Here is a 15,451-nt window from a genome sequence, read left to right as displayed (position 1 = left end):
TGGTCCTGATGGACTGCAGCCTCCTGCCAGAGGGGAGTGTCTTGAAGGGTTTGTGTCCGGGGTGGGAGGGGTCAGCCACAATCCTTCCTGCACACCTTCCTGGAGGTGTACAGGTCCTGAAGAGATGGGAGATTGCAGATCCTTCATGGAAATGTTCATCTGATCAAAAACCTTCGTCAGCTCTCACTGTTTGAAAAGTGCAGCCATGAATAAAAGAAGTCAGAGAACGTGATAATAATTTAATATTTATTGTCAAAATTTAATCTGCATTTACAGAGTTAGTCTGGCAGCTTCCACCATAAATCTGATGCGTTTGTTTGAGGACAGCAAAAGCGTAACAAATACAAAAATATATGTTCCTCCACCTGTTTGATAAAAGACAAAGCAGCAGAGACTGAAGTCACTCTGAACAATCAGCACTTTAAAAAAGGACATTTAAGCAGTTCACAGGGACAATCACAGCAGTTGTCCTCCATTAACCACAACCAAAAGACAGACTTTACTGGGACACAAAAATAAGAACAGAGGACAGAAGAAGAAAGGCGGCTTCGTTCACACATAGAGCTCCTCCTCCTCCTATTCTTCTTCTGTCAAATTATTTAGATTTAATTATTAGAAACAGTTAAACTAATAAACATGAGACGTTAATGGTCTTCAGAGACGTAACATTCAGAGGAACTCGTTTGTTCTATATTGACCTAAAATTAGATTTCTATCTGATGAGGAGCTGCAGCTCATCTACCTACAAGCGACTAAAAGGGAGACGTCTTCAAGTGTTCGAAGAGTAAAATTGATTTTTCCATTAAAACGTTCTGAAGGAAGATTCTTTGACAGATCAACTCGTTTGTAATTTGCTTCAGATTAAAAGAATAAAATTATTTATCATTGAACACCGACAGTTTGTTGGGGACAGCTGACGCCTGACAGCTGATGGACGGAAAACGTTCTCATTGTGTCCTCAGATACATTCATGTCCAGGTTCAGTGCAAACACAGAGGGACAAAGACAGGAGTCTGTCTATACATGTGTCATTGGTGATTGGAGAATCAGCTCTAATGGAGGGCTCTGACTGGACCAGCAGGCTGCAGTCCTGGACTCCCTCAGCCCATATAAGGGTACTTCCAGTCTTTGAGGGGGACGTGCGTCTGCTTCACCACCTGCGGGGACGTCCACCTCAGGATGTAGTGTGGACCTCCTGGTTTGTCGTTGGTTCCTGGATGGAGAGGAGAGTTGAACACGATTGTCATGACGACAGGTGCTTCCTGTTAGCACTCTGATCACATGAAGAACAAAACTGACCTGAAGCTCTGGAGCCACCGAACGGCTGCTGGGCCACGACGGAGCCGGTGGACTTATCGTTGACGTAGTAGTTCCCCGCAGCGTTCCGCAAGGCTGCAGCCGCCTCATCAATCACCTTCCTGAACACACACACACGTGCACCCGCACGCACACACGCACACACACACACACACACACACACACACACACACACACACACACACACACACACACACACACACACACACACACACACACACACACACACACACACACACACACACACACATCCTCAGGTGAGTCACAGGTGAGTCAGATGGTTCAGACCTGCCCCTCCTCACAGAAACCCTCCCATCAGCTGAGGGACTCTGAAACACTTTGAAGATGACACAAATGGACACGAGCGCTGTCAGATTCACAACAGACATCAGACTGTGTCTGTCTGTCTGTCTGTCCATCTGTCTGTTCGTCCACATGCATGACTGAACCGTCATGCAGTGGTTCTATACGAGCTGTCTGCTGCGCCCCCTGGTGGCTTCCTCCAGGAACATGTGTAGTTCATAAACATGCAAGAAGCAGCAGGTGGGCCTCCGGCCGGTCTCTGAGCTGCAGGTTGCAAACAGGTGAAGCTCCTGCAGGCAAACACGTCTTACCTGTCCTGGGCGAACACGGCTCCTGTCAGGGCATACGGGGAAGTGTTGTCAATCAGCTGCAAAACCTCCTTGTAGTTGTTCTCAGGATAAACATAAACTGTCAGAACGGGCCCAAAGATTTCCTGCAGAGACAAAAAACACGTTGATAAATCACCAAACGTTTGAAAAAAACTGATCTCAGATCACATCAGACGGCCGTGTTCCTCTGAGTTCCAGTACCAGATGACCACAGCGCCCCCACAGGCCAGGTGTATCACAGATGACCACAGCACCCCCACAGGCCAGGTGTATCACAGATGACCACAGCACCCCCACAGGCCAGGTGTATCACAGATGACCACAGCGCCCCCACAGGCCAGGTGTATCACAGATGACCACAGCGCCCCCACAGGCCAAGTGTATCACAGATGACCACAGCACCCCCACAGGCCGAGTGTATCACAGATGGTGCGTACCTCTTTCATGATGGCGTCCTGCGGGTCTGAGGTCTCGATGATGGTCGGCTCCACAAAGTAACCCTTCTTATTGTCACAGTTACCACCAGCAATGATCTTTAAAGCGGAGGAGGACTTGGCGTAGTCGAGCCACTTCTTTATCCGAAGAAACGACTACAGGAGGAAACGGGAGAGGAAACAGTCAGCGGCCATTTTTCTCTGCACATGGACACGCTTATGGAGGACGTGGACTTCACCTTATCGTCGATCACAGCTGAGAAAAAGGTGCTGAAGTCCTCCAACGGCTGAATAAGAGAAGAAGAAAATCAGGTTTACAAGCTTCAGACATGTCTCCCTCCTCGCCAGTCTGAACAACCTGAAGCTTCAAGACGAAGAAGCTTAAAGTCCACGTGACTGTTTCATCTTTATCCTGAGACGTACATCACCTGCACGCCAGCGTCTGCCTCGACTACAGCAGGAACGCCTTCTCAACCTATTCTTAATGTTTGTCTGCTGATCGACCGCTAACGTTAGCTGTACGGCGTGCAGGCGTGACGCACAGTCAACGCTATTGGCTGCTGTGCTGTGAAGTTGTCAGCGTGGGCCAGAAGAAACGATTTTAATACGTCGGACTAAACCAATAAAAACGATCTCCACATTCATCAGCGACGATAAAAACCAGAATTTACTGCCGAAGACGAACTTCACCTGCACTTCAGCCATAAATGTTCTAAAACCATGGCAGCACTTTAGCAGTACTTTAGCAGTACTATATCCACAGCAGTACTCAAGCAGCACTATGAGGACATCCCGTCAGGACGGCTCTGCTGCATCTACTCACGTCTCCCACGCGGATGTCCCTGTGGATGTCCAGCAGCTCCTGTTTGACCCTCGGCCACATGCTGTCCGGTACGTACATCCTGGAGCAGGCCGAACACTTCTGACCGCCGTACTCGAACGCCGAGCGAATCGTGCCCTTCACCACGCTCTCAACGTCCGCCGACTTGTGGACAAAGTGGAAATTCTTGCCGCCGCACTCTGAAAATGTGAAGATGCACATTGAGGACATGAGTTTGACATGGAGGTCGGGACAAAGTCCAACAAGCTGCTGGACAGTCTTAAAGGACAAAGACAAGTCTCTGATGGACACTTTGACTTTATCCTGAGACGTTTTCAGGCTCCAGCTTTTAATGGTTGGAACATTTTGACCAATGACATTCCATCGGTCACGAGTTAAAGCAGTGAGCTCTCCTCCTCTTCCTCGCTCAGAGAGGAAGGCTACTTTAGTGGACGATGGGTGGGTTCCTGTATCATGTGACTCCTGATTGGAGGCTGAGCTGTCACACCTGTAGATGATTCTTGCTGATGATTGGTTGTGCTCACCTCCTGCCAGTCGAGGGAAGGTCCTGTAGGTGTCCAGGTTCTCGGCCACCTGCTTCCAGAGACGCTTGAATGTCCTACAGACACACATTGAATCAAAGCTGGTTTAAAAACATGGAGACTGTGATGTGGCTCCAACACAACCTGCAGATTAGTGAAGGGCGACAGCTTTCATCACATAAAACGAGAGCGTTTCATTGGAATACGTGTTTTTAATCTACAAGACGAAGACCTTAAGAATCATCATAAGCAGCTCATACTTTAATCCAGCAGAGGCGTCAAAAAACAAACTGTGACATGTGAACCTGAACTCAGCACACAAATCTGCAGCCTCATTCATTAAACACGTTCATGTGTTCATCAGTTCAGCTTCAGTTTCTTCTCTTAGCTCGACTTCAGAAATTAAAGATGATGATAATGATAATGCATCTCATTAACAGTCAGATCAGCCTGTCAGACTGCCTGCTGTGTTCAGGTGTTCACCAGGTGACTGTGGCGTTGTTTACAGCTGACCTGATGGAGGTAAACCCAGTGGACTGTAGAGGCTGCAGAGTTATCAACGTGCTGCCTTCAGGCGTCTGAATTAACTGAAGGAAAAGCTTCACAGCCACGTTAATGTCAGTTCATACTGAGACGGTCTAAACTCTGCATGACTGCAGGTGTGCAGCGTGTTTCTACTCCAGCAAAGCTCTGCAGCATGTCTCACTTCACTAACACGACTCTGTTATTTCTGTCTGTCTGATGCACATCTGCAGCAAACTGGCAGCAGACTGACGTTGCTGCTGGAGTAAAGACAGACGCTGTGAGTGGTTCGCAGTGTCAGCTCAGGCTGCAACTTCCTGCTAAGCTAACTAACTAAAGAACTCTTCTTACGGGACGCTGCCGGTGAAGTTGATGCCTGCCAGGTGCTCAGAGGAGGTGACGGCGTCTCCGAACACCGGACCGTCAGCTGGTAAAAACTGGATGATGTTTGGGGGCAGGCCGCTCTCCCTCAGGACTTTGTAGACAGCGTAGCTGGCAGACATGGCGGTGTCACTGGGCTTCCACAGGACGACATTACCCTGAAAACACCAGCAGAGACAGAAACACTCTGAAGCTGAATACAACAAACACTGTGCCGCTCTGAGGCTCGGCTAAAAGCTAACATCAACATGCTAACGTGCTCATGGATACAATGCTGACATGCTGACATTAGCAGGTATAATGTTTACCATGGCTACTGAGTTAGTTTAGCATGTTAGCATGCTAACATCTGCTAATCAGAAGTAACCACAGTCCAGCTGAGGCTGATGGGAATGTTGTTACTTCTGCAGGTGTTTGGTCATAAAACAAAGCGTTGAACACATTTACTGTTGGCCTGATGATGGCGCTACATCCATCAAGATCAAGAGAGACAGAGAGACAAATTATTGACACTCACCATCAGAGCTGGTGTACCTGCCAGGTTTCCACCAATAGCAGTGAAGTTAAAAGGAGCAACAGCTGCTACAAAACCCTGAAGGAAAAGAAAAGGAGGCAACATGAATTCATTCATTGACAAGAACGAAAAATAAATATGAGGCTGCAAACACCAAGACTGACAACTAACACATTAAACTGCTGAGGAAGGTTTAAAGAGCCACAGGTCCTTTGAATATGACCATAACAAGCTTGTTTGTCATGAGGTGAAGCTCACTTCATTACCAGAAGGTGGCAGCACAATCACACATTCAATGCTTCCAGCTGAATTTCACAGCAGGGAAAAGGTACAATGGATTGTGGGTGACAAACTTCAAATTGAGTTTTTTCCAACACGGACATCTCAGGCTCACAGTGACAGCAATGAGCAGCAAACGATAACACAGCAGGAAACCAGTGACCATGTGACCATGTGTGGTACCTCCAGTCCGCGGTACAGCATGGTGTTGGTGCATCCCTCAGCATCGAGCGGCTGCTGCCTCTCCAGCTCAACGGCATGTTTGGCATTAAACCTGAAGAAGTCAATCAGCTCTGCAGCAGCATCAATCTCTGCCTGGACCACTGTTTTACCCTGGAACACGAAGACAACAATGGTTTGATTTGTTCTGTCTCAACTCAATTTGAGGACAAATAAGGAATCACTGCATCATCCACAGATCTGATCAAACATGTTCACATTTTGTTCACCTCAGGACTGATTCTTCTTCAGAGAAATGAGACAATTTGACTTCAAAAGTTTTCTCCCCGACAGGTTTGTCTCCCTCACCATTAGAGACAACGGTGTCCTTGTCTCTATCCCTCTGCATGAACAGTGTCCCTCTGCATGAATGGTGTCCCTCTGTGTGAACGGTGTCATTGTCTCTGTCCCTCTGTGTGAACGAGTTGTGTGAACGGTGTCCCTCTGTGTGAACGAGTTGTGTGAACGGTGTCCCTCTGCGTGAACGGATGTGTGAACGGTGTCCCTCTGCGTGAACGGATGTGTGAACGGTGTCCCTCTGCGTGAACGGATGTGTGAACGGTGTCCCTCTGCGTGAACGGATGTGTGAACGGTGTCCCTCTGCGTGAACGGATGTGTGAACGGTGTCCCTCTGTGTGAACGAGTTGTGTGAACGGTGTCCCTCTGCGTGAACGGATGTGTGAACGGTGTCCCTCTGCGTGAACGGATGTGTGAACGGTGTCCCTCTGCGTGAACGGATGTGTGAACGGTGTCCCTCTGCGTGAACGGATGTGTGAACGGTGTCCCTCTGCGTGAACGGATGTGTGAACGGTGTCCCTCTGTGTGAACGAGTTGTGTGAACGGTGTCCCTCTGCGTGAACGGATGTGTGAACGGTGTCCCTCTGTGTGAACGAGTTGTGTGAACAGTGTCCCTCTGCGTGAACGGATGTGTGAACGGTGTCCCTCTGCGTGAACGGATGTGTGAACGGTGTCCCTCTGCGTGAACGGATGTGTGAACGGTGTCCCTCTGCGTGAACGGATGTGTGAACGGTGTCCCTCTGTTACACTTGTATTGTGCTTCGTGTACCTGCCCAATCATGGTCTTGGCGAGGACCTCGGCTCTTCTGGGTCCACTGATCAGATCGGCTGCCTTGAAGAGAATCTGGGCTCTGTCCTGGACAGGTTTCAGGTCCCACTCTCTCCTCGCTGCCATAGAGGCCACGATAGCTTTGTTGATAAGCTCCTGCATCAATCACATTCGAGCAAAAAGAAGGGCGCGGCAGAGATCAAGAACTCAACATCGTTCTAAAGTTCTATTATTTTTCATTTCACTCGTTGAACCACTCTCAGCCTGTGTCATTCATCATTCTGCATAGTCCAGTTCAAATATTCAACTATAAGACATTTCCACCGGAGGACACTTTAATCAACACCTTCTCACAGGTTTACTTTAGTTGAAAATAGACCACATCATTAGAAACACAGCTCAGTGTGGTTCACTGAAGCATCTAGAATGTCTTCTTCTAAGACTCACCTTGTCAGCATAACAGAACTTTGCCACCTTATGTGAGTGATTGAACGGCTTTGAAAAGAAAAAGAAAAAGAAAAAGTCAGTTTACATGAGAGTTAGAGCAATACTCAAACAACATTTTTGGCTTAAAGTTCTGATGCAACTCAGCTCAGTTTTGTGTTTTCACATTCACATCTGAGAGTAAACTGGTGTGTTTGAATACCGATGCCAGTCGTGATACGTCCAGTCCCAGAGTTTCCACATGGAGCAACAGTTCACAGAGCGTGTTGACTTTACTCACAGACAGCTGATATCTGATGTCTTTGGTCCACACATGTTCATCTCCGACCACACATGGGATCTCCTCCGTCTTCCCCTTCACACTGTCTAAGGCCTAAAAGGCCAAAATCAAGACTTATAAGTCGTGTGTTTGAACATGCGTGTCCTGTGTTCAGTTTTCAGAGTTCATATTTGTGATGGTGAGATGAACACATGCAGATTCTGACCTTCAGCAGCTCTTTTCTTTCTGCACTTCCTTCCCTGAAGCCCAGGATTGGCTCATTTTTCACCTCCACAGCTGCACAGGGGAACGTTTTGAACCTTCACACACACACACACACACACACACACACACACACACACACACACACACACACACACACACACACACACACACACACATTTAATGTCACCTGTCGTGTTTCAGGTATCAGCAGGTGTCTTTGACCTGGACTGGTCTGAACTGGCCCTGACAGGCCTGGTCATGGTGGCAGGATGTTGGACTCCTTTAATGAATGAACAGCAGCTCCTACAGCAGCTGGTTTCAGCCTGAAATGCCGCCAAACTTCAGCTGATCTGTTTGATCCGACCGCTGCTTAGTGAGTAATATGAGACGAAAGCAGCCTGAACTCATGCGGTGGTTTCTTCAGACGTGAACTCTGACAGCTCTTCTATCTGTATCTGTGGTCACAAGAGGAGGTGAACTGAGTTTTACTGATTAAAAACAAGAAATGCACACTTGTTTTTGGGCACATTTCTCATGAGTTTCTGTGGTTAAAGCTCGACTTTCCCAAACACCTGAACGCACTCTGCTGTCACGCTGACGGTGGACAGCAGAGCAGCACTGGCTCGTATGTCCGACATGAACGAATGTTTGTCTGAAGAGGTTTTAGCGTACGGCTCCATCAGTGAGCCCTCATGACTTTGGCAGCGTCCAGGCTGACCTCAGCCGTGATTGGAGCCCTGGTTTGTTCTACATAGAAGACCTTTAGGACACGTCCCTGCATGAAGAGGACACTCTAAACGGGGACAACCTATTCAAGCTTTGTCCAGTTTCTCTGAACGTTTCGCCTTCACAGCAACTTATCCGGCTGCTGGCTTCCATGTATGATTAACTACACCAAACTCTCTGAACTGAAGGTCAGCGGGCTGAGGCTGGGGGGGGGGGGGGGCGACCAGCTGAGAAGCATTCTCCTTCATACTGTGTTCTCTGAAACTGAGCCCCCGACAGGGAACCATAATAAACGTGAAGGAACGTCAGAAGTTTCCAGAATAAAATAAACATGTTCTTTCTCAGAACCAGCCAGTGGTTCTAAGAAGGACAAGAGGGAAAGTCCAGCGCCCCCTAATCCTCACATGACCTCAACATGACTGGACACGAGTGTCGGACCGGCGTCTCGCTGTGAGGACTGTTGGTCCCCTCAGTCCAAACCCCCCCACGCTGATAGTCCACTCATAGGTTCTTTAGGTGAGCTCCACAATTACCAGCTGCAGCAGCAAAGCGATGAAGACACTGAAGCATCAATAATTATAATAACGTGATCAAACAGCCATTTTGATGCTAATACCTGTGTACTATTACTGAAGTAAAATCTGTAGTATTTTTTTTTTATTAAAGGTCTGAGTACTTAATCCACCGACAGTCCAAAACTTGAACACTTTAAAATCAAACAACTTGTGTTTAATGAAATATTATCTGAATAAATGACTGACACGATTATCAAACGTTTACTGGTACAGTAGTTTTCTGACGATCGATGACAGTTTTATTTGATCAGCTGCTCTGAACACAGACCCGGACATCAGTTACTGTTAGCTCATGTATTTTCAGCCACAGCTCCTCCTGTTCGAGGTCTGACGGGCTGGCGGCGCCTGAGTAAGCGGAGGCTCAAGCTAACGTTAGCTAACTGACATCTTGAAAAGTCATGGCTGAGGTGAAGGAGTCTCGTGCCCGCTCATATGAGTCGTTGGTACGTACCCCCTCCAAGCCCGCCAAGCAGCCGGCCTCACGCGCAGCATCTTTCCGCCACAGGACGACCACCGTGAAGAAGAAAGCGAGTCAGTTCACCTGCGGACACACCTGTCTCATGGATCAATAGCCGATAAGGTTCAGGTTTGGCAGCATTGATCAGACTGGTTTGGGCAGCTGCACCGCCGACTAGAAACTGGACCGCATTAACGAGGACCGGGGTGGTTTTTCTGTTTCACTGGCGGCTTTCTGCCCTTTATTGCATCTGTTCGGTTTGATAAAACATGATCATACAGATAAAATAATCTACATGTGTCTGAACTGAAGGAAATCTCAGTGTGTATTGTTGAACAAATTATAAATATCTGTCGACAACCCCCTCTCCCCACTCCTCTTGTGACATGGAACCTTCCACAGGCGGGTCTGCGATTGGCCAATGAGTGAAGAGTAACATGGCCTCAGCCAATCACAGCACGCATGACACCGTTCACGCGGAAGCTCGATTCTTGAGGTCTTCGTCAAATCTCCGCAGCTTTCATTCATCATTTCACAGCTTACTACTTAAATATACAGTACGTGTACATGTATCAGTATTATTATTATGATTACCCTGGTAGTAGTACAGGAAGCACGAACACATCCAGGAATTACACCAGTTTGATTCCATGATATTACTTATAGAACTGGGCTAAATATTAGTACTGCATTACGTCTTTTGTTATTATTGTGCTTTTGTGTTTGTATACTGTATTCTCTTCCATTCCAATTAAATATAGTTGACTTTCAGAGCGGAATAAGTATTTCCTTCTCACAACGTGTTTCCAGTCTGTATTATTATTTTGGTTTTCTTTTGCCTTCATCCTTCCATCTTCACGCTTATGTTACGTAGAGCTGCTGGGGGCAGCGGTGGTCGTCCAGCAGGGGGCAGCGGTGGTCTGGTCGTCCAGCAGGGGGCGCTGCTGGACTTTTCTCAATGCACATTGAAGCTGATCAGGAATGAGTCTTCTTCGGCTCCTCAGATCCTCCTCTGTGGCTCTGACTGTGTCTGGAGGAGCTGCTCAGAGCCTCCATCTTCTTCTTCATCACCTGAATCTTCTGCTCCTCTTCCTCCCCCTCAGTGCGGCCACACTGGCCTCCTCCTTCTCCTCCTTTACAAACTGAGTTTGTTAAACTGCTGCTGAATCTGCATCTGTGTGTTTGTTTCACATGTCAGATTATAGTGATAGTCATAGTATAGTGTGTGTGTGTGTGTGTGTGTGTGTGTGTGTGTGTGTGTGTGTGTGTGTGTGTGTCTGATCAGGGTTTTAGTGAGTTTACACTCATCCCTGCTGATCTCCCTCCATCTGTCTGTGGGTGTGTTTGCTGTCTGTTTCCAGTGACCCTCCTCTGAGCTCCCACAGCTCCCACAGCTCCCAGCACGAGGCCGAGCGTGTCCCAGTAAGTCAGCCCGCACACACACCCTCCCCTCTGTCTGTGAGCAACACGTGGCTTCCCACGCTTCATCACACACACACACACACATACACACACACACAAAGGAAGCGTGTCTGTTCCCACAATGCCTCAGGGCGGCTCTCAGGATGCTCATCAGCCCGGGACGGACGGTCCACGTCACGGTTTACTGGTCCATCAGGGTCCAGAACTGCCCTGAGACCAGAACGCCAGAGAGATGCTTCATGATCCTGAAACCGTCAGAATCACTTGATGTCATGGAAAAGTGGAGTTTCACCTGTTTCAGGTCTGCTTCACTGTCGTCACTCTGACTGACGAGCCCGTTCTTCTGTCTTCGATCGGCTGACCTGGGGTCAGTTTGAGCACCCTCGGTGAAAACTCACACACTGACATTTTCTGGGGTGGGCTGGAGAAGCTGAAGGCTCTGATTGGAGGACACCTGCAGAACAGGACCCTGACGTCAGACCTCCTGGACAAAACCATGTCCTCCCTCACCCTGAAGACAGACACTTTACATGTGTTTGCAGGGCCCCTGGAGGCCCCTGGCGGCCCCTGGTGGCCCCCCGGCTGCACACACACTCAGCATGCTGAACTGCTTTGACTGAAACAACTTTTGACAAACTGTAATGATGTAAGTGAATCTGCCTGAAGAGCTGATCCTGTTTGATTCCTGATCAATAACATGTATTGATGGATGGATCAGTGTGATCAGTGATCCATCCAACCAAACTGATCAGCTGTCATTTCTCTTCAACAAAACTATTTCTCATGTATTGATTTATTAAAACATAAATATGAACGAATTCATGTGTTTTTGTCTTAAAGGAACAAATATTTAAATACTTCACTCAAGTAAAAATCCTGCTTTTAAAATCTGACTGAAGTATTTAAAAACCCATGGTGTGAAGTGTGAATCTGTTCAGTGGCTGTCAGATACATGTGGAGGAGAAGTATTCATGAACAGAACATGTACAAGTACCTCAAATTATACTTAGGCAGTACTTAGAGTAGATGAAATGACTAACTTTCCACTGTTTGGCTGCTATGCTTGGCTGAGGGTAATGAGGGGAGCTGAATGAAGATGAAGATGAAGATGAAGATGATGACGATGATGATGATGATGATGATGATGATGATGATGATGATGTGAATGATGCTGAACATGAGGAAAACTCCTAAACACTACAGTTACGTGTTTCTGTCATGACTGAAACAAACCAATCAGATGATAAGAAGAAGCCACAATAAGTACCGGGACCTTTAATATGGACTCAGAGAACAGACCAATCAATGCACAGCTGGAATGACGTCATGCAGGTACCGCGGGCCGGTAACATACCTTCACAGAAGGCCTGGGCTCACCTGTAGACAAAGCAGAACAGGTCGAAAACGTGCAAATGTTGCACACATCACAGCTTCCAGCATGCCACACACGCACGGCGTCTGGCACGCACGCACGCACACGTGACCATCTCCGCGTTTACACCTGTCCATGAAAACCAGGAGATGAACGTAAAGCAGCCACGTGAGTCCGAGTCACCACGGCCTCCACAAAGAGCTGTGACACCGCGCCGAGGAGCGGGACGCCGCCTGCTTCCACGCCGCGCTCCGCCGGCCGCGCTCTGCGGACATGTGGCGCTGCACGGTGGCTCTCTGGAGCACGTAGAAGCGCTTGATTTCCTCTCTCTCTGCGGGCCGGAGGGCGGCGTGGAGCGACAGGTGCCGCAGGGTCTCCTGCAGACACTGGGAGAAGCCCTGGGAGTACGTGGGGGCGTCGTGGGCCAGAGTCCGCCACCTCAGGAGGCCCACGGCCAGCTCCAGGATGTCGGCCTTCTCCAGCTTGCAGGAGGGCCGCGCGCCGCTCGGCCCCTCCTGGTTCAGGAGCGCTCTGAGCTGCTCGATGCTGCGGTTGATCCGGTCCCTCCTCGCCTTCTCCACCGTGAGCTTCCGCAGCTGAGGAGGAAGGAAAAGAGCTTAGAGGGAAAGAGGGAGCCGGTCTGAGGAGGTCTGCGGCCTCAGGACGGGTTCAGGTCTCACCTTGGTCCAGCTGCCGTGCTCCACTGATGCAGGTTTCTCTTCAGGTCTGGTTTGAGTCACAGGGGCCATCTCATGGTCACACAGAGTCCCGCTGCAGCTTCTGGTCTCCTCTGGTCTGCTCTGGTCTGCTCTGGTCCACATGTTCCTGTGGTATTTATAAGTCCGGGATGGGAGGGGGATCACCGTGGACTCCTAACACCTGAGACTCTCCCACAGTCCACAGCCTGTCATAAAGTCTGCGCCACTTCCTCTGTTCACACACGCCTGTCCGGAGCCACAGCCGACTGTTTGGAAGTATTAGTACATCTACTGAAGTACCAGAAGTACTAATGAAAGCTGGGGGGTCTCTCCTCGTCCACCATCACGGTTCAGCTGATCCTCCATGAAACAAACAGCTGAAGGTTCCTCAGTTCACCTTTGCTGCTCCAACACCTGGAGAGTTAGTTCAACCCGGAAATAAAAGAAACACCAGAGATGGCAGAAATGAGAGATGTCTCACTCATTCTGACTCCATCAAATCATTTTATTCAAACTGATTATGACTCACACTTTGGACATTTTCTCATAATTCCACTGTTTCAGACAAATGTCTGCGTATGTGTACACATGTCTGTTCAGACTGTTACACACAACAACAACAACACAAAGGCAACTGTGACCAGTCACAGCTCAGTTAGCCCACAGGAACCTTCTCTGTTCGAGTCCAGACAACATTTCACATCATTTCTTCTGTCGTCCTCAATCAGCATCAGTTCACTCAGAAAACTTTTACATCTTTACAACTGTTACATGATCTGGGGTCAGCTCCGTGTCAGTGCGTCTTATCTTTATGTGTTTAGTGGCCCTCATCAGGTGCGCCGAGTCGGCCGCCGCACACCTGCAGCAGGCCGATCACAGCAGACAGCAGGAAGGTTCCCAGGTAATAAAAGCGGAAGCGGCGGCCGCCGGCGGCTCTGCGCCTTCACATCTCACATCACGAGGCCACGAGGCCAGTTAACCATGAGATCATTGATGCCTCCTCTGTTGTGGGGGGGCTCGCCCACCGGCCTCAGAGTGTGGGAAAGCTAATCCTGCCTGGGACTCATGGCTTTGTGATGCTAATGAGGGCCTATAAATACAGGAGAGGCTCCTCAGCCCGGCACAGCTCGCTCTGCTCTCCCACTGAAGCTCTGCTCCACCAGAATGGCTCCAACCGACACCAGAGACTGTCCCTCCTCGGCGCCGTCCAGCAAAGACAGACACAAAGTAAGTCCCTCTTCTCTTTCGGTCTAATGGCACTCGTGACCCGCTGAGGTCCTGCTCTCTGTGGCGCCGCTTCGCCGAATGTCTCCCTGACCAGCTTCCTGTTGTGTTCACCAGCTGAGGAAACCGGTGGTGGAGAAGATGCGCAGAGATCGAATCAACGGCTGCATCGAGCAGCTCAAGGTGCTGCTGGAGAAGGAGTTCCGCAAACAGGATCCCAACGCCAAGCTGGAGAAGGCCGACGTGCTGGAGATGACCGTGCTGTTCCTGAAGCAGCGGCTGCAGCCCCGGAGCCCGGCCAATCACGCGGCTCACGGTGACGGCTACTCCCGCTGCTGGAAGGAGACGCTGCGCTTCCTGTCCGCCGCCTCTCCGAAGGAAGCGACGCCGCCCAACCTCCGCTACCTCCACACCGACCGGGACGCCGGCCCCACGCCGGCCGCCTCCTCCCACGGCCACATCCAGGCCGCAGAGAAGCAGCTGCCCGGCCCCCACAGAGCCGTGTGGAGGCCGTGGTAGAAGCTCGGCGGCGTGGATCACGCCAACGGACGGACGCCGCCGTCAAACCTGCAGGAGAACGACCCCTGGATGGTTCCTGCTTTCATTGTGACCTGATTCTCTTTGAGAGGACGAGGTGAAGTGACTTCTTCATATTGAAGACGGCGTTTTGTGGACAGCTGCTCTGTCAAGGCTCGTTGACTCAGTGAGTCCTGTTTCCTGCGTGGACGTTGTCTTCTGTGGACGTTTGTAGAGACGTTGTCTCAGTGTCCCTGTGTGTCTCATTGCGTTGGTGTCCTCGTGCCTTTTGTAAAGGCTCTGCTGGACGCTGCTGGTCCAGGTGAAGCGCTGACACTGTGTGTTCGCTCTGATTCGTCGTTCGAATGATCGACTGAAAAACGTTTCCTGTGGAAGAAAAACCTTTAAGACGAGTTTAAAATAAAACTGATCAAACTGAACCTGATGTTTTCTGCTTTTTCTGATCAAAGAAAGTGTGTGTGTGTGTGTGTGTGTGTGTGTGTGTGTGTGTGTGTGTGTGTGTGTGTGTGTGTGCGTGCGTGCGTGCGTGCGTGCGTGCGTGCGTGCGTGCGTGCGTGCGTGCGTGTGTGTGTGTAAAGATGTGCCCTGCAGCTCGACTGACACCAGTTCCTCCACACAGATGTGAATACAGGAAGTCAAACTTCAACACACAGCTTCAGTCTCACTCTGTACTACACAGACGTACTCTGTACTGTACAGATGTACTCTGTACTACACAGATGTACTCTGTACTGTACAGACGTACTCTGTACTGTACAGACGTACTCTGTACTGTACAGATGTACT

The 15,451-nt window shown here is 49.5% G+C and overlaps 3 protein-coding genes across 3 annotated transcripts; 1 reads left to right on the top strand and 2 right to left on the bottom strand.

Moving 5' to 3' along the window:
- Positions 1-232: 232 nt before the first annotated feature.
- aldh4a1 (aldehyde dehydrogenase 4 family, member A1) lies at positions 233-9,605 on the bottom strand. The gene is made up of 15 exons (XM_070959665.1): positions 9,407-9,605; positions 7,656-7,749; positions 7,451-7,543; positions 7,174-7,221; positions 6,727-6,882; positions 5,625-5,774; positions 5,166-5,240; positions 4,619-4,806; positions 3,749-3,822; positions 3,207-3,403; positions 2,623-2,670; positions 2,387-2,539; positions 1,932-2,053; positions 1,300-1,418; positions 233-1,213 (listed from the first exon to the last, which is right to left on the bottom strand). Exons 1-15 carry the CDS (start codon positions 9,445-9,447, stop codon positions 1,101-1,103), a joined length of 1,671 nt encoding a protein of 556 aa, XP_070815766.1. The 5' UTR covers positions 9,448-9,605; the 3' UTR covers positions 233-1,100.
- Positions 9,606-12,385: 2,780 nt separating this feature from the next.
- Positions 12,386-13,027, bottom strand: LOC139351436 (transcription factor HES-5-like). The gene is made up of 2 exons (XM_070993324.1): positions 12,887-13,027; positions 12,386-12,802 (listed from the first exon to the last, which is right to left on the bottom strand). Exons 1-2 carry the CDS (start codon positions 13,025-13,027, stop codon positions 12,386-12,388), a joined length of 558 nt encoding a protein of 185 aa, XP_070849425.1.
- Positions 13,028-13,932: 905 nt separating this feature from the next.
- LOC139329372 (transcription factor HES-5-like) lies at positions 13,933-14,792 on the top strand. Its single transcript, XM_070959666.1, has 2 exons — positions 13,933-14,131; positions 14,246-14,792. Exons 1-2 carry the CDS (start codon positions 14,069-14,071, stop codon positions 14,645-14,647), a joined length of 465 nt encoding a protein of 154 aa, XP_070815767.1. The 5' UTR covers positions 13,933-14,068; the 3' UTR covers positions 14,648-14,792.
- The last annotated feature ends 659 nt before the right edge of the window (positions 14,793-15,451 follow it).

The sequence above is a fragment of the Chaetodon trifascialis genome, chromosome 3 (assembly GCF_039877785.1).
Source record: "Chaetodon trifascialis isolate fChaTrf1 chromosome 3, fChaTrf1.hap1, whole genome shotgun sequence".
In the NCBI taxonomy this organism is placed as follows: domain Eukaryota; kingdom Metazoa; phylum Chordata; class Actinopteri; order Chaetodontiformes; family Chaetodontidae; genus Chaetodon; species Chaetodon trifascialis.
Note: the sequence above shows the minus strand (reverse complement) of the source record. Positions and strands in the feature narration are given on the sequence as shown.